The sequence below is a fragment of the Rhineura floridana genome, chromosome 5 (assembly GCF_030035675.1).
Source record: "Rhineura floridana isolate rRhiFlo1 chromosome 5, rRhiFlo1.hap2, whole genome shotgun sequence".
In the NCBI taxonomy this organism is placed as follows: Eukaryota; Metazoa; Chordata; class Lepidosauria; order Squamata; family Rhineuridae; genus Rhineura; species Rhineura floridana.
This window is the reverse complement of record NC_084484.1, coordinates 97,872,566-97,895,830: the sequence shown is the minus strand read 5'-3', so window position 1 is coordinate 97,895,830 and position 23,265 is coordinate 97,872,566. Positions and strand designations below refer to the sequence as shown.

Here is a 23,265-nt window from a genome sequence, read left to right as displayed (position 1 = left end):
AATCAGCTGTTGTACATCTCTTAATGTGTAAAATGCCTTACAATTTACTTTTTGCCTGTCCTCACAGCCATCTTGTAACAGTCAACACTTTACTTTATATTTATTTATTTATTTCGATTTCTATACCGCCCACAGCCAAAAGGCTCTCAGGGCAGTGCACAACATAGAGTAAAATACAATAAAATCACAAAGGTCAGTAAAAAGCATACATATTAAACAGTAAAACAGCCTGGTATAGATTGAAAGCTAAAAAATAAATTAAGTTAAAATGCCTGGGAGAATAAAAAGGTTTTAACCTGGCGCCGAAAATATAAAAGTGTAGGCGCCAGGCGTACCTCATAGGGGAGACTGTTCCATAATTCAGGGGCCACTACTGAAAAGGCCCTGGATCTTGTTACAACCCTCTGAGCCTCTCTGTGGGTCGGGACTCGGAGGAGGGCCTTTGATGTTGAACGTAGTAAGCGGGTAGGTTCATATCGGGAGAGGCGTTCCGCTAGGTATTGTGGTCCTGGTCCTGCGCCGTGTAAGGCTTTATAAGTCAAAACTAGCACTTTGAATTTAGCCCAGAAACAAATAGGTAGCCAGTGCAAACGAGCCAGGACAGGTGTTATATCTGCGGACCGCCTGGTCCTCGTCAACATTCTAGCAGCTGCGCTTTGCACTAGCTGTAGTTTCCGAACTGTCTTCAAAGGCAGCCCCACGTAGAGCGCATTGCAGTAATCCAATCTAGAGGTTACCAGAGCACGCACGACTGAAGTGAGGTCATCACTTTCCAGATAGGGGCGTAGTTGGGCTACCAAACAAAGGTGGTAGAACGCATTCCGTGCCACCGAGGCCACCTGAGCCTCGAGAGACAGGAATGGATCGAAAAGAACCCCCAAGCTACGAACCTGTTCCTTCAGGGGGAGTGTAACCCCATCCAGAACAGGTTGAACATCCACCATCTGGGAGGAGAAGGCACTCACCAACAGCGTCTCAGTCTTGTCAGGATTGAGCCTCAGTTTATTAGCTCTCATCCAGTCCATTATCACGGCCAGGCAACGGTTCAGCACATTAACAGCCTCACCTGATGAAGATGAAAAGGAGAAACAGAGTTGCGTGTCATCAGCATACTGGTGACAACGCACTCCAAAACTCCTGATGACTGCACCCAGCGGCTTCATGTAGATGTTAAAAAGCATAGGGGACAGAACCGATCCCTGCGGGACTCCACAATGGAGAGTCCAGGGTATCAAACAATGCTCCCCAAGCCCTACCTTCTGGAGGCGGTCCACCAAGTAGGAGCGGAGCCACTGCCAGCAGTACCTCCAACTCCCAACTCCATGAGTCTCCCCAGAAGGATACCATGGTCGATGGTATCAAAAGCAGCTGAGAGATCAAGGAGAATCAACAGAGTTACACTCCCCCCATCCCTCTCCCGACATAGGTCATCATACAGGGCAACCAAGGCTGTTTCAGTGCCAAAACTGGGCCTAAAACCCGATTGAAATGGATCTAGATAATCGGTTTCATCCAAGAGCACCTGGAGCTGGCTGGCCACCACACGTTCTAAGACCTTGCCCAGGAATGGAACATTCGCTACCGGTCTATAGTTGTTCAAATTATCTGGATCCAGGGAAGGTTTCTTCAGGAGTGGTCTCACTACCGCCTCTTTCAAACAACTAGGGACCACTCCCTCTCTCAAGGAGGCATTTATCACTTCCCTGGCCCAGCCGGCTGTTCCAGTCCTGCCAGCTTTCACTAGCCAAGAGGGGCAAGGATCCACTACAGAAGTGGTTGCACGCACCAGTCCAAGCACCTTGTCAACGTCCTCGAGCTGTACCAACTGAAACTCATCCAATAAATGAGGACAAGACCGTGCTCCGGATACCTCATTAGGTTCAACTGCCATAATATTGGAGTCTAAGTCCCGGCGGATGCATGAGATTTTGTCTTGGAAGTGCCCAGCGAACTCATTACAGCGGGTTTCCGAAGATTCTATAATATCCTGAGGACTAGAGTGTAAAAGCCCTCGGACAATTTTAAAAAGCTACGCTGGACGGTTGAGGGATGATTTAATGGTGGTAGCGAAGTGTCGCTTTTTCTCTGCCCTCACCGCTTCTGTATACAACTTAGTGGAGGCACTTACAAAGGCATAATTGCATCCGTCAGGAGTACGCCTCCATCTGCACTTGAGCCTTCTCCTCTCTTGCTTCATCGCTCTCAGTTCCGGGGTATACCACGGGGCTGCATGAGCTCTGCATGGGATAGGGCGCGCAGGAGCGATCGTGTCCACAGCCCGGGTCATTTCCACATTCCACAGTGCGACCAAGGCTTCGACAGGACCACCTGTCTTATCAGCCGGAAACTCCCCCAGAGCCCTTTGAAAACCCTGAGGATCCATTAGTCTCCGAGGTCGGACCAACTTAATAGGTCCCCCACCCTTGCGGAGGGAAAGGGTGGCTGTAAGCCTAAATTTCAGCAAGCGGTGATCTGTCCATGACAATGGGGTCGATGAAAAACTCCCCACCTCCAGATCACCATCTCCATGTCCAGTGGCAAAGATCAAATCAAGAGTATGTCCCGACACATGCGTTGGGCCAGTAGCAAATTGAGACAGCCCCATGGTTGCCATGGAGGCCATGAAGTTCTGAGCCACCCCAGATAAAGCAGCCTTGGCATGGATGTTGAAGTCCCCCAGTACCAATAGTCTGGGGGACTTCAACAAAACCTCCGAGACTACCTCTGTCAGCTCAGTTAGGGAAGCTGTTGGGCAGCAGGGTGGTCGGTACACCAACAAGATTCCCAGTCTGTCTCCTTGACCCAGCACAAGGTGGAGGCACTCCAAGCCAGTCGTTACCTGGACAGGGTGCTTGATGAGCGAGAGAGAACTCCTATAGGCCACAGCCACTCCATCTCCCCGACCCTCGGATCTACCACAGTGTTGAACCATATACCCAAGTGGGCAAAGCTGGGAAAGAGTAACTCCTCCCTGATCACCCACCCAGGTCTCAGTTATACATGCCAGGTCGGCACCCTCATCGACAATTAAATCGTGGACGAGGGAGATTTTATTATGTACCGACCTAGATGGGAAATGGAAGCTATTAGCAGCCATGGCCAGGATCCAGAGATGCTAATGCACCCAATCCATTCCCACCCCTGCCCACCTCTCTTGCAGGTGCCTTCCAGAACCTTCAAACTGCTTTTTACATCTTGGGAGTTCAAACACAATTTAGAACTTAGGTGCACAAGTTTAAAAAGAAACCCAGAAGCAGTTGTCCTGGGCCATACCCAATCCTCATACTGTCTTATAATTTTGGAAGGGAATCTAAGGCTGCAATCCAATACACACTTACCTGGGAGTAGGCCCATTGCACCCAATGGAGATTACTTCTGTGCAGACATGTATTGGATTGCAGCTCAAATTGGTACCTACCTCAGAACTTGCAAAAACTGTCTCAAGCAGGGATAATCTGTTTTCCAGAAAATTTTGAACTGGAAAATTTTGAATTTGCATCAGAAAGTTTTTGATCCCCAGGGAGTGGTCTAATTTAGCACGTTTATTTTTCTTATATTTTGTAAACTAAGTTAAGCACTTTGATACTGTTGTTCTTGTCTAATAGTCTATTTGCAACTGGCATTCATTCACTATAACTAAGTGAGCTTATGAAATGGAAAATTTTCCACAGAAAAATAGCACTGGAAAAGTCCCATCTTGGAAAACTTTCTACCCTATATCACTGATCTCAAGTAAATTAACAGTAGATTAATTTACTTAGATTATCAGCAAATAAAATTACCTGTCTGAGATTTGACTGCTTTTCAACTTGAATTAAGTTTCTACAAGCACTCAGTATTAAGAAATGATATTGTTAACCAGTGAAGTTGTACAGAACAGGGTCCAAATAGTGTTCTGCTGAAGGCATAAATAACATTCCATACCCTAAATGTATATAACACAGTTGCTTAAAACCCCAGTATGAATTCACATGATTTGTGCATTATGTTTTCATGATTTTAAGGTTAGAGGTGGAAAATTGCTATACATACTTGTTGCTACATATCCCAGCTGAGGAATCAGATGCTCATCTGCACAATTCTCTCTTCCTGGTACCAACCGCTGGTATTTTGTTGGATGAGGGTTTCCATCCACATCTACTAAGAATGGTGGGGGCATGAGGTGAGGAGCCTGTTGTGTCTGCTCATCTAGGACATAATTGTTAGAATCTCGAATCAGTGGTCGGTAGTCAGTGTGGAAGAACATCTGATCAGGAATCTAGAAAGAAATGAAGCTTACATATAATCAACGTTGAAAGGGGGGAAAACACAATAATGTTATAGCAAACTAAATACAGAACCAGAAGTATGAAGGATAAGACAGCTTTCAAGCTGGTGCTTGAAACCAATAAAACTATAATTTGTTTTATGAGGAAAAGCCAGTGTGTTGACCACATTGGTCTTCCTCAGTGCCAGTCTTATTCTCATTGAGCAAGAACAACTTACTCAAGAATTTGTCTCCCAAACTAATGCTTTCTAGCACCTAGCAGGGGTGCACCTCTTACTTCAGTCTGTTGTTTTGGTAGTACCTTCTGTTCACTCAACTCAATGAGAGGCAACATTATTTCACTAACAAAATTGCCTATAGAGCATAATATTCTGAGTATCACCTGGGACCACATATTTTGAACAGTTAGGGTGACTATTTTGTATCACACTGCAGAATCTAAGTCAACATGTAGGACTATTCTAGGTTTAGTTTTGGGCCAATACATAACTGAGAAGTTGGAGTGTTAGCAGTTTTGTATGTAAACTGAAAGTCAAAATGGCTTTTTAAAAAAATTAGCATGCCCTTCAGTTTCAGTACCTTTGAGTAAGATTCATCCCCACTGATGTATCAACTGAAGCTTTAATTGACTGAGATCAGGTTCAAATGTAACTCTGCAGTTGCAACACACTGTGGTTTGTCGGAACATGAATAAATAAGCTTGAGCAATCTCTTGTCCCCTTCTCTCCCCTCATGTGCTCAGATTAAAAATGGATTTTAATTAGAAACCACAGTTTCTAATGATAGCCAAACCAGTGACCTGTGTTTTATTCATTGTCTATAAACTAGAATTGCAGGCAGCACTTAAATGCAGAGCTTCCTACTTTGGAAACTGATATAAGAGACCAGGCAGACCAATCTCAAGCCAGGTGTGCAAGAGGAGAAAGGAGTACTCAACCTCATCCACACTCCCAACAAACAGATTTATGTCCACACTCGCCTTAAAGCCTGAAGGTCTACACTATACACATGAAGCAGGAGACAAGGTCTGAAGTAGTAAATGTTGAATATTAAATACATTTATTAACACCATTAATTTTACTGGTAATGCTAATTGAAAAAAGACTGAAAGAATACCTTTTCATAAGGTTTGTTACAACCAAAGTCAAATATCAAGAGATGTCCATGAGAATCTGTACAGGCAAAATGTTGTCCATCTGAAGAAAACTTGCAATCAAACACAGCACCATGTCCTTGTCCTTCAATCTGAATCACAACAAAGGGAGCTTAAAAAGTATCCTGCTAATTCTTTAAGCAGTCAGCTGACAAATGTTTCATGGGAGAATGTGTCCCTTTCCATAATACTAACACCCGCCTCTTACTGCAGTCCCGTGTTAGCATATATTAAGGTCTTAATTTTATAAATTTGTACACACAAATATCTCTAGAAAATACAACATCAACTGGAGGACTAGAAGCAACGGTGACACTAGAGAGGCTTTTGACAGCAGACAACGAAAGGCCAAAGTTTAAATTAAGTGCTGTACAAATAAGGCCTTTTAAATTCACTGGGTTGTCTTCAAGTCCTCAGAGTACACTCATTGAAATTAATGAATCTAAGTTAGACATGTCTATTAATTTCAATGGGTCTACCCTGAGTAGGACCATCCTTGAATACAACCCACTGCTTTGTAGGAAAAAATAAGTTAGGTAGCTTTTATATAACCATAATTGTTTAAATAAGTGGATAAATACTTAACACAAAGGAAAAAAGAGAACACACACTGATGGAAGATAAATAATTTGAAAGTAAGCACTTACTATGTTAAAATAATGTTTCATTTGAATGCCTTTTGTTATATCCCATATAAAGATATTCCCATCATGGCCTGCAGACAACATTATTCTTGAATCAAATGGGTGGGGTTCCACAACAAACACTTCATCTACATGTCCCTTTTTGAAGAGAAGTAGATAAACATTAGTTTTTAAGATAACTGGAATCCCATTGAATACAATGGGGTGATATTTAAGATAAAAATATTTGAACTATTTTTTATATAAAATACCACTCTTAATTGCATACCGTGAGATCATGAAGCAGCTGCCCAGTATAAGAATTCCACACTTTCAGCAGATGATTGTTCACAGCAGTAACTACCAATTTATCATTTTGACTCCAAGCTATCATGGTCACTTTGGGCTTCATAAATCTGTCTTCTTCTGAACACGAATCACTATTTCAAATAAAGTAAACCATTTCAGTACTTTAAAATTTTGTTTTAAAAAACATTTAAAAGTCTACCAAAATGGAGATAAAACTTTAATTCATTTGTCAAATAAAAATTGAATCTAGAATTACTAATCTGGAAATGTAACAAACTATTCAAGTGAAATTTAATTTAAGCCTGCTAAAATGCAAATGCCATATTATATTAGGAATTTCTTTATAGAAAAGAACAAAACAAACATTTATCAATTTTGCTACAAGTATCCTGGAGGTGTAGCAGAGGGTACACACAGGAGACTCAACTCCTGGACTTTTTTTTTCCAGAGCACGAGTGATGACCTCCGTTATCCTGATGCTCCAGAAAATTGACAGACACTCCTTGCTCTGGAAAGTGAATGGGGCAATAATGGATCTTTCGAGCTTGTTTGTGTCAGATTAACATAAAGGATGTCGAAGAATGAAGAAAATAATCAAGCAGAAGCTGGATTGTTCGTCCCTTTTTTTGACAGGTTCCTACCTCACACTAGGGCGCAATCCAACTTGACTTTGCACTGGGCTGGGGGGAGTTGGATGAGGCAGACCCCTGGTTGAGTAGATAGGCTCCTGGCACTGCTGGGCTCTGCTCGCAGAAGCCCTCCCCCATCCTGGCTGAGCCGCGGCGCCACCAGGACCCTGCCAGCACTGCTATGGATCCACTGTGTACTGCCAGCCCAGCAGAGGGAGATCTGGCAGAAGCCAGTGGTAGCCCTGAAAATAGGGTGTTTCCCGCTGGCTCCTCGTCTGCCAGGCCTCCTCCTGCCAGATACTCATAAATTGGATTGCTCTCTAACACTTCTTTGAACCGATTCAGTCAAAAGTAATCACCAGTGAGTTCAAAGGAGTTTAGTCCAAAAACTATGCACAGGATTGCAATCTTCTAATCCTACTAAAATAGACATGCCATGTGCTGCTATTTTTTGGTGCAAGGGCAACTAACGTTTTGCAGCCCAAGGGCTGGATGCCAGTGGCAGATATGACCACTATTCACACAAAGGTGACACCCACAGCTAATACAGATCACCCCACCCATCCCCACTGCTTCATAGCCACTGACAGCAGGTGGAGGTGCTCCAGAGAACAGCAACATCACTGAACAACCTATCTGCCTCTAATGAGAGCAGATCAGAGTAATCCAATGTTTCACAAGCATTGGAGTGGTCCTTCCTGTTTTCAGAGTGTTCTGATCTAATCTCAATGGTAGTGAATTGTTCAGCAGCACTGCCACCATGAAAGCCTCTTCAGCACTAGCAAAAGTGCCAGAACCATCACCATTGCCACCAGTAAATTTGGTCAAGGGGCTGGCAACACATTAGAAATGATCTGACAGTCCTGGCAACCACTTTTCAACCTCTCACACACACCATTCACTATAATGGGGAACCTAAAATGGTTGTAACTTTCTTCTTTCCTTCTCACAGGAGTGGATGACATTTGGAGGCCTAGCAGCCCCTTCAAAGTGGATTAAACCTGACAAATTGCAGGCAGTAAATCCAGGATTTCGTGCTGGGCACCTTTATAGCATGAATTTTAAACCAAGTCTAACTTTCATTTACTGCCAGAATAGAATGCAGCTTGTAGACATTGGTCACCTCTTCTGAGGGAATGAAGCCTGCCAAATTTCAGAACAATAGCTCCAGTGGTTCTTCTGCAATAGCATGTTTTACTGTTTTGAAGTGGATACAACAGGAATCATGCAGGGTGTGGAATGATGATGGAAACAAAGAGCATCAGTCGGTAGGAAAGGCTTGGAAAAATATTACACACACACCAGCAAATACATTATTCTCTCCCCCCCCCCGATTTTTGGGGATATAGCCTTTTGTCCCTGGGAGACAGCAATCTCTCCACTGACTTGCACAGAGGAAGGGGGTGGTGGAAAAATACCATAGATGTCCAAGGCAAGACTGGGGTGGGAAAATATCATACACACCCCAAAGCAAAGATCCCTTTATCCCAAGGGTCACTGGTAGGGGTAGATTTTTATGGATACAATGGAAGTCTCCTCACTGACTTGCATAGAGGAAGGCATAGATCCACGTGAAAAAATTTTAATCCCTCCCCCAAATCACTGTGATTGCCCTACCACAGGAAAATAATTCACAGCGATTAAGAACTAAACTTGTTCAGCAAACCCACATCTCCACCTCTCCTCTCTGAAGCTCTGGGATATTTCGCTTGTTCATTTCTCAGAAGAAATAGTCGTGCATTTTTGGGGCAACTACTGAGCAACTCAGAGGTTTAGCAAGTCCCTGATTTGTCTCAAGATGCCTTGTTAATGGCATGATCCAACTCAGAAATGAGAGAACATGTCCCAAATCCCAATTTGCCTAGTAATTCGGGCTACACAGAGACCCAAAAGGCAGATATATGGATCAACACAGTTGCTGCTGCTTTGGCCTCACCTTGGGGCATGGCGACAGGGGCTCTTATTAATTCTTGCACTTAAAAATGTACCACTTTACCACTGGAACAGCTAAACATACAAGATCATCACTATTTTCTAATTAAAACAAGCTTAATATTCCCACACCACATAGGGTCTCTCATTTGACTACAGTCCTCAAAAGGTAACTACACACCACCACAATGTAGTAAATGTCATAGTCACTTACTACCAACACCCCACACATATAAAATACACCACACTTACCCAGATAACTTGTCAGCCATGTCCAACAAAATGCTTTTCCACTCAGCTTGCTGGAATCGCCAGATTCGGGCTGTTCCATCTCTGCTACCACTTATGAACCTTGGCATAAGTTTAAAAGATACTATGTGACATACAAAAGATAAGCATAGTGTTCAGATATTTAAGAGACTCCTTTAAGAAGTTCTTAAAATATGCACACTGCTATACAAAAGTAGTGCGACTGCAGAACATCCTCCTCTAAAGGCTGCCTCCAAACAAATTCAAACAGACTTCCCAAGCACATAGAAAAGATCAGTTCAGCAATGAGAAGATTCACAAGCCTTAACACTAATGAATCAATAACTACCCACCACACCTTAGACTAGAGGAGTGTTGTATTATGACAAAACGTACATAACTCCAACTATTACCCAAATCAATGTATGGTCTTTCTAATCTGTGATGTTTCTCCACCACCTTCTTGGTTTTTTCCATCCTAGTTCCTAGGTTAGCAGTGGCAGCTCTCAAGCTGTACAGAAACAGAGAGCCACCCCCCCAAAAAAACAAACCCACCTCACTCATATAATTTCCCCATCTCCCAAACAAAAACAATCTCCTGAGTGAGGCCTTTGCATGGGTGTCATCATGGAACAGCACCTAGTTCACATGTTATTGCAGACAAAGGCAAAGAATTGAGGGAAGTGATGGTGTTTGAGGGAAGTGGTGGGCTTACACTCCCCATCTTGGTCCTTTAGTCATTCATACATTTCTGTTGTTTGTGACTTACCATACAATTGCACCCAACTCCTCTCTGATCAAATACTGAAACAGTAGGGGCTTGTGTTATATCAAAATGTACTAAAGCATATGTACAACAATCTATAGTCTCCTTAAAGGTGGTTTCTCTCAAACCACAGCATTATTCCATCATGACAGCCACTAAATCAAGGGAAAACATTTTCAACCTGAGGGCAACCTTTCCTTCTAGGCAACCTTTGGGGGGGGCATGGTAGCGATGGGCAGGGCCATTAGAAAAATAGATAGAATAACAAATGTTTATTTACTCACACACTCTTCTCTATCCTCCAACCAGGAAAGCAAGGGGCATTACCAGAGTTCAAGGACACATGCCAAGCAAGACGACTCAAGAAAAGTACAAAGCAGGGCTGGTGAAGGTGTGGCCTCGGGAGAGTACCAAGGGCCAGATAGAGAGCCCTGGAGGACTGCATTCAGCCCCCAAGCTTGATGTTCCCCATCCCTACACTAAAGGACAAACAGTGCATTTCTGTGGAGTTGTAGACCTGCACATCTAATGTTTTTCTAGACCAATCTAATACATATGTTCATCACAATACTGCATGCATATACTATTTCCTGAACTGGGGATGGGGAACTATGGCCCTTCAGATCTTGTGGGTTACAATGCCCATCAGCCTTAGCCTCACGGCCAATGGTCAGGGTTGATGGGTGTTGGAGCCCAGAACTTGGAGGGCCACAGGTTCCCCAACTGTCTTACACTAAAAGCAATTTATCTTGTGTGAATGACACCAAAGACATGCTCTTCCACTCCCAACCAAAATAGTTCTCCTACAAGGCAAATATGACCAGAATAAGATTCAGTATTTAAAGCAGTTAGCCAGATAATTATTAACAAAAGATGCCACAAAGCTCCCCAAAAGACTTGGAAGTACAGAATTCCTGGAGAATTATAGTGTAAAAACTGGTCCTTGCAGTGAAGGAATAGGAGGATCCTTCAATTTGGTGAAGATAACAGGAATTTGAGCGACACCAACATAATCATAAGGAATTTTCTTATGCACCAGTACTGAAGATGTGAACTAAAAATTCGACACTAGTCTTCACGTAAGTGTACACTATAATGAAGATGGGAAACCTATAGCCCTCCATTATTCCTGACCATTGGCCATGCTGGCTGGGCTGGTGGGAGTTACCCCACAGGTTCACCATCCCTTCACTAAGTATATAGCTAAGTTAATACTGTCCCATACTACTAGTCTAAACTGTTTTTCCATATTTTTTATTATTTATTTGATTTATATGTTGTCCTTCCAGTAGAAGCCCAGAGTGGCAAACAAAAGCACTAAAAACACTCTAAAACATTATAAAAATAGACTTTAAAATATATTAAAACAAAACATCCTTAAAACATATTAAAACAAAACATTTCTTTAAGAACTTTAAAAACATTTTAAAAAAACTTTAAAAATGTATTACAAGTGTGTATTACGGTAATGCCAAATTTTCTTAAGGCCCTCCAGTTTACTGAGTTTTCAATGAGTTTTTATAAACATACCTGTCATCATTATTAGAAAATTGAATGCTATCAACTTTGTCCTGCAAGAAAGAAAGATGTTAAAATAGAATGAAAACAATACCAATCAAATGTTTAAGTTGGTCCACTCCTGTTTTGTGCAAAGAGTGATTAATTTTAAAGATACAAGACTATCTGCATATAGTAGAGACCAATGGCCGGGGCTGGTGGGAGTTGTAGTTCAGCAACACAAGGAGGACCCTGAACCTGTTTTAATGAATTATGTGCCCCATCCCAAGAGGTATACAGTAAAGCCCCGCTTCTGGAGCTCCCCATGTTCCAGCTGATTGAGCCGGAAGAGGAAGATCAGCTGTAGTGCACTATAGCTGATCTTCTCTTCCTGTGCAATCAGACCCCTGCACTACAGCTGATCTTCTCCTCCTCCAGGGCGATCAGATCCCCGCGCTACAGCTTATCTCCTCCTCCGGCACGATCAGTGGGTTAGGTTCCAGACCCCCACTCTACAGCTAATCTGCTTTTCGGTGGTTTTTGCTTTTCAGCAGGGGTCTGGAACCTAACCTGCCATGTGAGTGGGGCCCTACTGTACCTATTTTGTAAATATATATATTTAAAAAGTATGATGTATAAATATTTACAGAATACTTAACAAAGTAAATAGTAAATATATTTTTGGAAATGGTGCTTCTATGATTACACAAAATTCCAACTTTAAAATATGGCTTCCTTATCCTGCATTATTTAGAAGCAGTTATCCATTGTTTCCTTGTTCAGACATAATGGGAAACTATGGTTAATGGTGGCTTCCTGGCTTCCCCCCCCCCCGGCACATAGGTGCATGAAGCTTGTGTATTTCTTGGCTTATAAAGCTGAGAATTTTATTGTCTAAAGTTGGCTCCTGTGGTAGGATGAAGGTTTTTAAGGTCACACAAAACCTTAACAGACATAATCTGCTAGCAGTATAATCCCAGTCTATGGTTTGAAGGCACATAAGGCCAGCTCCCTGCTGACGCTAAGCAAGGTCAGGTCTGGTCACTGCCTGGATGGGAGACCACCTCGGAACCATATGTAAGCCACCTTGGGTTTCTATCATGGAAAGGAAGGCGGGTATAAATGTAATATATAAATAAATTTGTTCCCTATTTCTGTATTAACCTGGACTTTAAAGTCAATACCCAAATTTGTATCAGGCAGATGTTAAAACAACTTCTATCAATGTTAAAAAATGAACATATAATTATACTTCAAAAGAGTTCTTCTAAATTTGACACTGTGTTACTTACTGCATGGCTCTGCAGCTGTGCAATTTTTTCAGGTATTTCAGAACCAAAATAATACATTCTGATAATATGATCAGTACTTCCAGTTGCTAAGAACATCCCACCTGAAAATGTAAGCAGTTTAGAATGTTGACAGATAGCAAATATGGATTGCATCCAAACTAGGTTAGTTGCACTGAAATCACTTTTAAATCAACACAACAAGTTCAACTAATTTAGTCTGGACCCAACCCATTATTTCTGGAATGAATATGAGATGACTACATATTACATTGTAGCATTGTTCTATTTATTAGTAGACAAACTTCTCTTTGCATCCATAAGTGAAGATGAACACAGCCACTGATCTTTAACAGAAAAGGTATTCTGCTTCAATGATAACGCTTCTAATGTTGAAAGTGCAATACTGTTTGATGTTCGTTTGTATCTATAATATCTTAAGGAGGTATGTTACCATCTCTATAAAAGTAAGAAGAGATCTGAATCGAGGCTGAAAGCTAGCATGCAAAATAATGATAGAAATGTTAACCCTGGTCTTCCATGCCCAAATCCCATTCTCCATGAACTGGGCCACATTGGTTCTCTCATCAATAGTGAAGGTAAAGTATTACTATATTTTTTAAAAATCTTAAATAGATACCTGAATCATACTGTTTTGGAATAAAGTTTTTCTATTCTTCACAACACAAAAAAGAGGTATTTGTCTAGACCACATTACAACCTTCTGAGTTCAATGAAACATTGTCAAGAGTGTACAGGATTGCATTCTTAAGATGGTAACTTTCTCAAGTTCATAACATCCCTGCTGATTTTACTTATTACTACTGACCCAACTCTTTGCAATATATTACCAAGTCACCAGGTTCGCTTATCATGCTAAGCCACACCATACCTCAACACAGACACACAAGCGTGAAGTATCCAGGTGAGAACATCACAGCCATTTCACTCCTTACTGTCCGTTTTGCTGCTGCACTGTGCTGACTTAACCCATAGTTTGGCTTGGTGTGTTGTCTAAACCTGGACTTGTGTTCTTTCCAGACTAACCACAAGGTGTAACCAAGGTTTGTCCTATGGCTCATGGTTAGTCTCAAGAGCATTAAACCATGAGCCCAGGTTTGGACAACATGCTAACCCAAACTATGGCTTAACTCAACAAGGCACAGCAGCAAAACAGTCAAAGAGGAACAAAGTGGCTATTATTTCTTCTTCCAGAGCATGCATCCTGATTCATTTGCATTACCCCATCGTTTGGCTTAGTGTGACATGCAAACCAGGCCAGTGTGTAGTACTGGTTTATTGCAACTAATAACTACTACAAGATAATTAAAATGTGGTAGTAGCATAACACTGAAAATTTCTGCATAGATATTGTCTCCTTGGTCAGCTCAATTAAAAAATTCTAAGGGTTTAAACAGATTGTACCACACGTTCTACACATCCAGTAATGGCAGCTTCTACTGTAAATCTATATACCTTTTCTCTTTAGTTGGAAATATGACGTTTAAATTGAACCATCATGTTATGAGAGCTTCAAAATATGGTTTAGTAATCAGGAACATGCTACAGGCCCACATACTCTCCTCTCATGTACAGATCTCCCCTTCTATAGTTTGTCTTTACATTCAAATCTGAGCTAACCATGATTTGATGAAGAACATGCCAAATCAGATTCAGATGCAACGCAGAAGATAGCATAAAAACCGATGGCACATTTGCAACCTTCAAAACATGGTTTGAGGATTGGGAAACTTGACACCTGAACTGAACAATCATGTCACATCTAAACACAAAGGAGGCACAGATTATTTGAGACAGAAGTCTCAAAAACTGGATGACTGTAAAGTGACTAGAAAGCTAAAGACTAAGAAAAAGGTATGGAAAGCATTATACGCCTTACCAAAAGTAAAACAGATCTTTAGGGTTCCCCAACAGAAGAGAGGATATTCTGTGTCAGTACTACATACACTTACCAACACTAAATGAAGAACAAAGCATTTGAACTCCAGGTCTAGGTTTTTCTGTGAATTTCAGTGGCCGGTTACTTTAGAGACAAAAAACGTTGTTTGAATACATAACCAGAATAACACAATGACTTCCATTAATATCTTTAGTTTAGAAAATATAACAAATACTCTTGCTTTAAATTTCGTCATGCATCTCTGTTACAGAAAAGCTGCAGTTTCATCTTTCTTCTGCTTACTTTGCAATAGTAAGGCTCTCAATACACTATTACTGTATCTGTTTTGAGGCTTGCACTTTATTTTCTATGTTGCAACACAGAAAATCTGCCAGATAAAGACTACTTTTCATCACAAGAATAAAAAAGGGATATATAGCAAGATGGTTACATACTTGAATTTCATAGAAATGGTATCCCATTGCCAGAAGCAAATTGTTCCATCTACACCTGTAGAAGCCATGTATCGCATGGAGTCTTTGACCAACGGGCTAAACTGTAAGTGAAAACCAATCATGAGTTACTGTGCATCTTAAAAGAAACAGGGTGACCACACTGAACTTCAGTCTCTGTCCAAACTTTACTTTTAGTTTCAAAGTCAAATTTACTTTGCATTCTCCTATAAATATTCAAAAGTAATATAGAACTTTTTTTATCCAATTAGTATCAAGTGATTTTATTAAACATCAAATGGTCAAACCTCACTTTAGGTAAAACTGAGAACCAGTCACATTCTTCCATTATATATATTTGTTTGGCATTAATAAACATATATATCACGAGTAATTTATACAATACTAATCTTATACTCCAAGAATATGACAGTGTTATGCTGAACAATGAAATTAAACAAAACTCATTAGCAAAATATTAGAATACAAAATTAAACAAAAATGAAACTATGGTAATGGGATGTGGTACAAGACGAGCCACTGAATATTGTACCGTAGGAACTGACTATATAGGCTTCACACTGGACAGTCTTGTATTAGCAACCTCTATTGAGGACTTCTTTACACATCAAGTGGTAACAATTGTGTTATTGCTACTGTATACACACAAAGAGCTGGGAGTTGTGGACAAACCAGTTACATGTGGTATACAGCTGGAAAAATACATGTACTGCCACTGTGCCAACAAATGTAAGAGTAAGAAGCTACTTCACTTATTCATTAACTATACCATATTTTCCTGTCCTTGTATCTATGAGCAGACTAATATTTGAGTAAAGTACCAAACTAGTACCAAACTCTACAAGAAGTGATGAATTTGCACAAAAAGAAATAATTCCACTCAGCTGTATTTGTCTTCATACTTGTAAATGTGTTTAATTAAATTTGAAGACAGACAAAACAAAATACAGATCCTTTACAAAGTCATCCAGAATTTGACAGTGGAAGAAAAAGCCTTTGTCTTATTTTATAGAAAACTTATAAATTAGTATCCAAAGTGTAGTAGAAAAGTTTCAAGTTTTAAGAAATATTTTTACAACACACATTACCAAATATCTAGTACATAAATGATCAGCTAACTAGAAACTTACCTGCAAAGATGTAATTGATCCTGTGTGTCCTTGCAGAACAGCAATTGGAGCACATGTTCTGAGGCACCAGACTCTGATAATTTTATCACAACTACCAGCAGCAATCATTGTGTTTTCATAGTTCACAGCCATATCAGATATCTCTGCTGAGTGGCCTCTCAGTGTAGCAAGTAACCGGCCATTATGTGTGGACCAAATCTTTACCAAACAGTCATCTGACCCCTAAGGAGGAAAAAAAATATATTTGAAATTAAAAGGTTGACTAGGTAAGTCCCTCAAGGTAGCTTACAAACAGGTTCGTATAGAACATTAAGAGCCACAAACACAAGTATCAACAATTCTAAAATGCAGTTGAGATAAATCAGAACCAATACTGCTGATCATCTATAGAATCTGTCTAGCTAAAACAAAGAATGAGTGAGCAAGAGAGAGAATAATGTTTGGTATAGCACAGCTTTTCTATGCGTTTATCATTCATAATGTTTACCATGCTGCTTTACTGAAAAGTAGACAAATATGCTGTTGTGTGACAGAACACACTAAAATTACTATGTTTGTGTGCACAGTAATGAACACAATTATTCCAAGTCCCATTCTTTACATTAAGCCTCTTATCTTTTTTTCCAGCTTAGAACTCAAGAGCAAAACCACTTTAAGACAGCATTTATTTTCCACCAAAAAGAGGTATTTTGTGTATGGGTATGAATATTATATAATTTATTTTATAAGGGTTCTTACCCACCCTTCACCATGAGGTCCCAGGGCAGGTTACAGCAATAGAAAATACAGTTATAAAATAGGTAAAACAGTTATAAGATGTATAAAACCATTCCACATGAAATATAAATTCAGCAAAAGACATACAAATCTAATCTATTTTAGAGAGATAAAACCTAAATTGTGATCACTCTCAAAGAGACATCAAAATGCAGTAAACAAAACAATTGCCATAGAAATAGTTCTTTACCTCTCATTCCGGTAAAATACATTATTAATAGAGGGTGATTCAGCTACAGTCACTTTTCCCTACACTAGGCAAAATTCCAGAATGCACAGCAACTCACAGTGAATATCCGGTGTCCAGTCCTATCAAATGCCACACAGTAAACTGCAGAGAGATGACCAAGTATTCTTCTGTGCATCTTTATATGCTGATACATGTTTCCTGGGAATAAAGAACTGGGTCTTGTACATCCAGTCAACTGCTTTGCATAATTTACTTCCACTAGAAGAAAAATAAAAGTTAGATATGCAGTAAGGATTTTTCAAAAAGTAATCATACTGAGCTATATCCCTATAACAAATATCCTCCTTTCATAGATCTTTAACTAAATATATTCCTGAAAGTTTATCCACCATCTTTTCTTCATTCTTGGTGGCGAAGATCATCTGCAGGGATGACCTACTTATTTCTTTACCTGTACTGTGGTACAATTAAAAATGGCCAATAGTGCATCATTAATAATACAGTGACAAAATAAACCATTGCCTTATTCACTTTTTCCAGCAACCCCTACCGATGTTTCACCTTCCCTTGCAGAGTGTTAATGTTTCAGAGGCATTAACTTGGCAGAGGGATGCAGTCTACCATGAACATGACAAAGTTTCCATCTCAAATGACTATTTGGTACTGCAGCAGGAGACAAATATTCTACACATACAGCAAGAAAAGGGAGGCGCTGGTTTTGCAAGCAAAATGAAGCAGAATTATTTACTAATGGTGGGTTCAGGTTTTGAAGTGAAGAACAACTAGGAAAAGGATAGAAAATTGGATGGAAGTACACAAAATGTAGCTTGCTGTAGGAATTATGTTTCCTGTTATTTTACTTTGTCTTCTTTGTTTGCAAAGTTTGGCATACCGAAAATCAACTATATAATATTTAAATATATAGTAATTGTTGTAAACATGTAGTAGTAGCTTGTTTCCATCTCCCATGCTAGGAAGCATTTCCTTATATTACCTTTTCAGTTTTCTTGGCCCTACTGGGGCAGGGCAGACAGTACAGAATAAAGGAAACAGAAGTGGCAAAACAGTGAGGACACAGTACATTAACAAGTCAAAGATAAACTTACCAAGATTTGGTGGTTTACCACAATTAACAGGCATTTCAGGGGGTCTTCCTCTATGAAGAGCAGCAATGACTGAGCCCTTCCATACTGTATTTCTGCAATCTGCAAAGTAAGTTTCAGTTGTATGCAAAAGTACTTATGCTTGTAGGACATTACTCTCCAGAAAAGAAATACTCCAGCTGATGCATCAAGGGTATTAACTCAAAACAGGGTGGATAAAAAACTGATTCACACATCTCTTGGTTTGAATTTTAAGAGAGTCTTATATATTAAAATTTCCTTTTAAAAAATAGCCTAGTTAAATTAGAAGGATGATACACCTACACTTATAGTCTCTTAAAACTCAAATCAATGGCTGCCTATCAAAAACATTAAGAGCTCCTGGGCTTATTGGAAAACTCTTTTGATATCAAGCATTATGGTTATGACATGTGTCACATATTGTATTGTTGTCAAGGATTTTACTGTTGGATTGCAGGTTTTTACAAACCCCAAGATCCAGCCCTGTTTCCAGGAGATGCTAACTTAATTATTACAAGAAGGATCTTTCACTGTGCCCGCTTAGCTGATTTTGCATATTCCTATTTTTATGCTCTTTACCTATGAGAACTCTGAAGTTTGCTCAGTTCTCCAATTATAAATATTTAATCCCTATAAACAAGCGGATTTGCTCTTTATCTTATGAAAATAGACTGCCTAGTAAACTACAAGTTCTTGCTTCTGGGAAGCTCTTAGCCATTAGTTGCCTCTAGAGATACAACCAACATGCACAAATGAGCTGAAATAAGCAGGAGTTTTGTTAGCTTAGCTACTATGTGTTCTTGTGCAAAAAAGAAAATTGGGTAAGAAATGAATTGTGCAATTTAGGGAGAGGAACATAGGTGAAACACAAAGCAACAACACTGGAAGGAAGTGTAAACATTTTGTTTAGTTGCACGTTAGCACATTTTAATTGGCAAGGTAATCAAAGTACTAATTAGAAATTGGATTTAAATAAGCTTTTTAAATTGTTAATTGTAAATCAATTTAAATAAAGTCACCCTGTCTTAAAAATAATCTAATGAATTGCAAATGAAGAGGACAGCCCTCTGACAAAGGAGGACCATGACAAACTGAAGCTGTTCCATGAATTTCTTCCTCGACCAGGTGATAAATATGTTTAAGGGGGTGGGATATTAACAGAGCCAATGCATACATAATACTAGTTTAGGAAGGCCATATGATCACATGCTCTCTCCACAATGGCTTCAAAATGCTGTAATAGTTGGTGGAAACCCAACACCAAACCATGGATATGGGCAGAAGTGGAGAATATGCAAATATGAGCCTTGCCCCCAGTTGTGATTAAGAGACAGCTCTAGCTCTTAACAGATACTTGGTAATCATCTGAAAGAGGACAGCTTCACTCCACTGCCTTCTCAGCCCAGGTACATTTTCATCTCAGATTTTTCTCATACAGAACAGTTATTATTGCAACTACTGTTGTACTCCCGGTGCAGCAGCCAGGAAAGGTAGGGGGAGAGGAGAGGTCTTACTTAGAAATTTCAGTGTTTATGGCAGATGGCTCTCATGTTCTATATAAGATTGTCTTTTGAAGCCCTAGAACAAACTTCTAAACCAGTATACAGAAAACCACTATGTGTGTAACAGGAAGAGCTCTAAGATGGATTAGTGCTGACAGTATATATTAAATACTACATCCTAGTTTGGGAAGCTCAAGTATGTATTTTTCAAATGTAAAGTTCATATATCCTTAAGCTGGAATTTAACACATTATGACATACAAAAAGTCACAAAATACCTTTAGCTGTTCGCAGTAAGGACTGCTTGCCTGCACCCAATAATGAGTTCACTCTCGGAATGCTGGGTGGAATCTCTTTATCCAGTATAGGGCCAATCCGCTTGCAAATTTGCAGCAAGTGATCAGGAGCCACATGTTTGTTAGATAAGACCTAACACACAAGTAGAATTAAAATTCAAGTTAATATAACCTAACTCATATTATTTATGTAAGCTAAATATTTTTTTTAAAGTATTTTACTACATGTGCACCCATCCTTATAGCAAGCATCTAATATTCTCCTCAGAATGCATTTTACATCTTCAAAGGAATGCCAACAGTTTGCTTCAACTGAAACAGTAATAATCCTACAAGGAACAAATTTGGCCTCATTTCACTGTCACAGAAAATCACAATCCTAAGCAACAAGGTTATCTCTCTCTAGGTGTATTCACAACCTGAAGAGGGGGCCTTCTTGGTTGTGACACCCTATTTAAATACTGTTCTCTAGTGCTTTCTTTGATGCTGTATGGCAAAGGGATATGCTTTTAATTTCTGACTAAATCATTTTAATGCTGCTTTTTTATTCCAGTTTTTATTTGTTGTTGTTTACTGTTTTATTATTACTATATTGTTATAAACAGTCTTGGAAACATTCTAAATTCAAGAGCAAACAAGCAGAACACTAGTGTCTTTGCATTATACTACAATTAGAAGTTCAATTTCCATTCTATTAACCTGAAAGCTTTCTTTCCATTCATTTAGATGTCCCCAAGCTGTCTTTTACCATCAATACCATTGGACATTTAACTCCCCAGTCCTAAGCACCAATACCTGCTGCAGTAATCAAGAGTTTGTTTTATGTTCCAAGGCTGTTGTCAAGCATACCTACAAGGGAGTAAGCTGGACTTGCATATATAGGATTACACTGCAGAACACTTCTTTGCTAGCAACTGAACACAAGCAATGTTTTGTTACCTTGAAAAAAATCATTGCATTCCTAAAAAATGCATGGTATACCAAGCAAATGTCAAAATATTCAACATGTAAGGAAGCTTGACCATGCTTCTCAAAGGACTCTTAGAGTTAAATTATGACATTACTATCATTATTACTATTGTTATTATATATTATGTCATTATCCCACTTTTATATTCACAACAACCCTGTGAGGCAGGTTAGGGTGAGAGACTGAGTGGCCCAAGGTCACCCAACAAGCTTCATGGCTCAACAAAGACTTGAATCCTGGTCTCCCATGTCCCAGTCCAACACTCTAACCACTACATCACACTGGATCAAACCAAGTATTCACAACCATAAATTCAAATATTCACAACCAAGCAATGCATTTGAGCTTTTCTTTCTCATGAAATTTTACAAGTATCTACAACATTTTTTTCAGAGATCAAAGTTGAAACTATACTACACTGAAACCATCCTGAGTCAGGCAAGGCCTGTTTTCTGGCAATGACAGGGGATGAGCTACATGCCCATGATTTAGCAGTGTGCACCAGATGCTGAGCGTAAACATTAAACCAGTCCTTTTTAACTGTGGTTTCATGTGACACACCAACCAGAACCATGTTAACTAAGCCTTGCTTTTTCCTTCCACTTTTCTTATATGTATGTTATTTAGACTGTAAACCCTTCCATTTTTCATCTTACATGAAACTGAAGTTATTACTGAAGTTAATAAAGAATGGAACCAATTCAGTATATCCAAGTTACATATAATACATTTTATAAGATGTTCCAGCTAAACAATAGAATGAATTATTCTCTCAAACTAGTTACATCAGAAAAATCATGATGTTGAATCTTGGATTCTAGTCCTAAGCACTTCTCTGGACATCCCATTTACTCAAATTTCCTTATAAGTAACCATTTGATATATTTGCAAACATCCACTACATTGTAGCAGCAACATAACTTTCTTAGTATTTAAAGTATATTAAAACTTTTTTCATTTTTCTCAAGTGTGTAAAGTACAGTTATCATCTGCTTTTTGTACCCAACATAAGGTGGCCAAGCAAATACTTTTTTTTAAGCAAAGTAAGCTTTAAAATAATTACAACACTTCACAATGGTAAATATCCAGTCCTTAGGCTTAGATTTAGCTGCTCTTGCAGGAGAAAAATGGTTACTGCATCATGTAATGTAACAAATTATGTTAAAGCAGGGATTTTCCAATCTTGTTAGAGGGAAATGTGGCAACAGATTTAAAGGATCAAGATTCTAATACAATATTTCCAGGTAGTACAATTACTTAAAACCCAATCCTATGCATTGTTATTCAGACACAAGTCCCACCTAGTTCAGCGACACTAACTCCCAAGTAAGCATACATAAGACTGAAATCAGGCAGCTCATCCTATGCACTTCTACTTGGAAATCCCATAAAGCTTAAGGAATACTGCCCTCACCCTTTAAATTCTGATGGCATTTTTCTCAATTATATCCTCTCATAGCTTAAGAATGAATCCAGTGTGAATCCCAGGGCATAAATGCTATCCTAAACCTAAATATATTAAATGAAGGAAAGTCCATTATAATCAATGGTACTTTAAAATGCATTTAGGACTGGGCTGTATAATAATATTTAAAGCAATTTAAGTTTTAACAAACTGCAACATCTGGAGGAAGGAGGATGAGAAATGCTGAAGAACAAAGCAGTTACAACACCAAGCCCTCCTCCTTTCCCCACAACCTTCAGAGTTCACAAGATTTGTTGTGAAGAGACTAACAAGCATCCATAAAATATATACCAAATCTTCAGAACATTTATTTAAAACCTGACCCAACTTGTTCCATGTAAATTTGAAGCTATTAAACAACCCAAGCCTCCAGTGGAAGCAAAGCTCTTCTGAAGAAAAACATATTTTGGGATAACTAGCAAGAAAACACTGTGAAGACTAGAGCTGCTTAACAAATCTTCTGTAGAAACCAAGAAATAAAAGACTGCTTCATCCTAACAAGCACGGATGACACACTCCCACACCCCGCCTCCTCAGTGTGATGACAACATCCTCTGTTTGCAGAGTCCCATTCATGGCTTCTGTTGACTAGCACAATAAAAACTTTCTAGCAAATAACACAGCCTTTAAACAGCAAGCAGGCAAGAATGAAAAACATAATTTGGTTAAAAAAACAAACAGTTAGGATTTTCTATACAAACCAAACCTCGTGGATTTTTTTTAC

The 23,265-nt window shown here is 39.5% G+C and overlaps 1 protein-coding gene across 6 annotated transcripts in view; it reads right to left on the bottom strand.

Annotated features, from left to right (window-relative positions):
* Nucleotides 1-23,265, bottom strand: part of BRWD1 (bromodomain and WD repeat domain containing 1) — a 76,953-nt gene that overhangs the window by 52,658 nt on the left and 1,030 nt on the right. For all 6 annotated transcript variants that reach the window (XM_061627663.1, XM_061627661.1, XM_061627659.1 and 3 more), the window contains 13 exons: nt 20,089-20,239; nt 18,291-18,389; nt 17,282-17,442; nt 16,218-16,439; nt 15,070-15,170; nt 14,688-14,758; nt 12,718-12,818; nt 11,459-11,499; nt 9,166-9,264; nt 6,333-6,483; nt 6,068-6,202; nt 5,384-5,512; nt 4,033-4,258 (listed from right to left, as the gene is read on the bottom strand). In XM_061627663.1, coding sequence (XP_061483647.1) covers nt 4,033-4,258; nt 5,384-5,512; nt 6,068-6,202; nt 6,333-6,483; nt 9,166-9,264; nt 11,459-11,499; nt 12,718-12,818; nt 14,688-14,758; nt 15,070-15,170; nt 16,218-16,439; nt 17,282-17,442; nt 18,291-18,389; nt 20,089-20,239 — 1,687 coding nt within the window. The remainder of the gene's footprint in view (nt 1-4,032; nt 4,259-5,383; nt 5,513-6,067; nt 6,203-6,332; nt 6,484-9,165; nt 9,265-11,458; nt 11,500-12,717; nt 12,819-14,687; nt 14,759-15,069; nt 15,171-16,217; nt 16,440-17,281; nt 17,443-18,290; nt 18,390-20,088; nt 20,240-23,265) is intronic.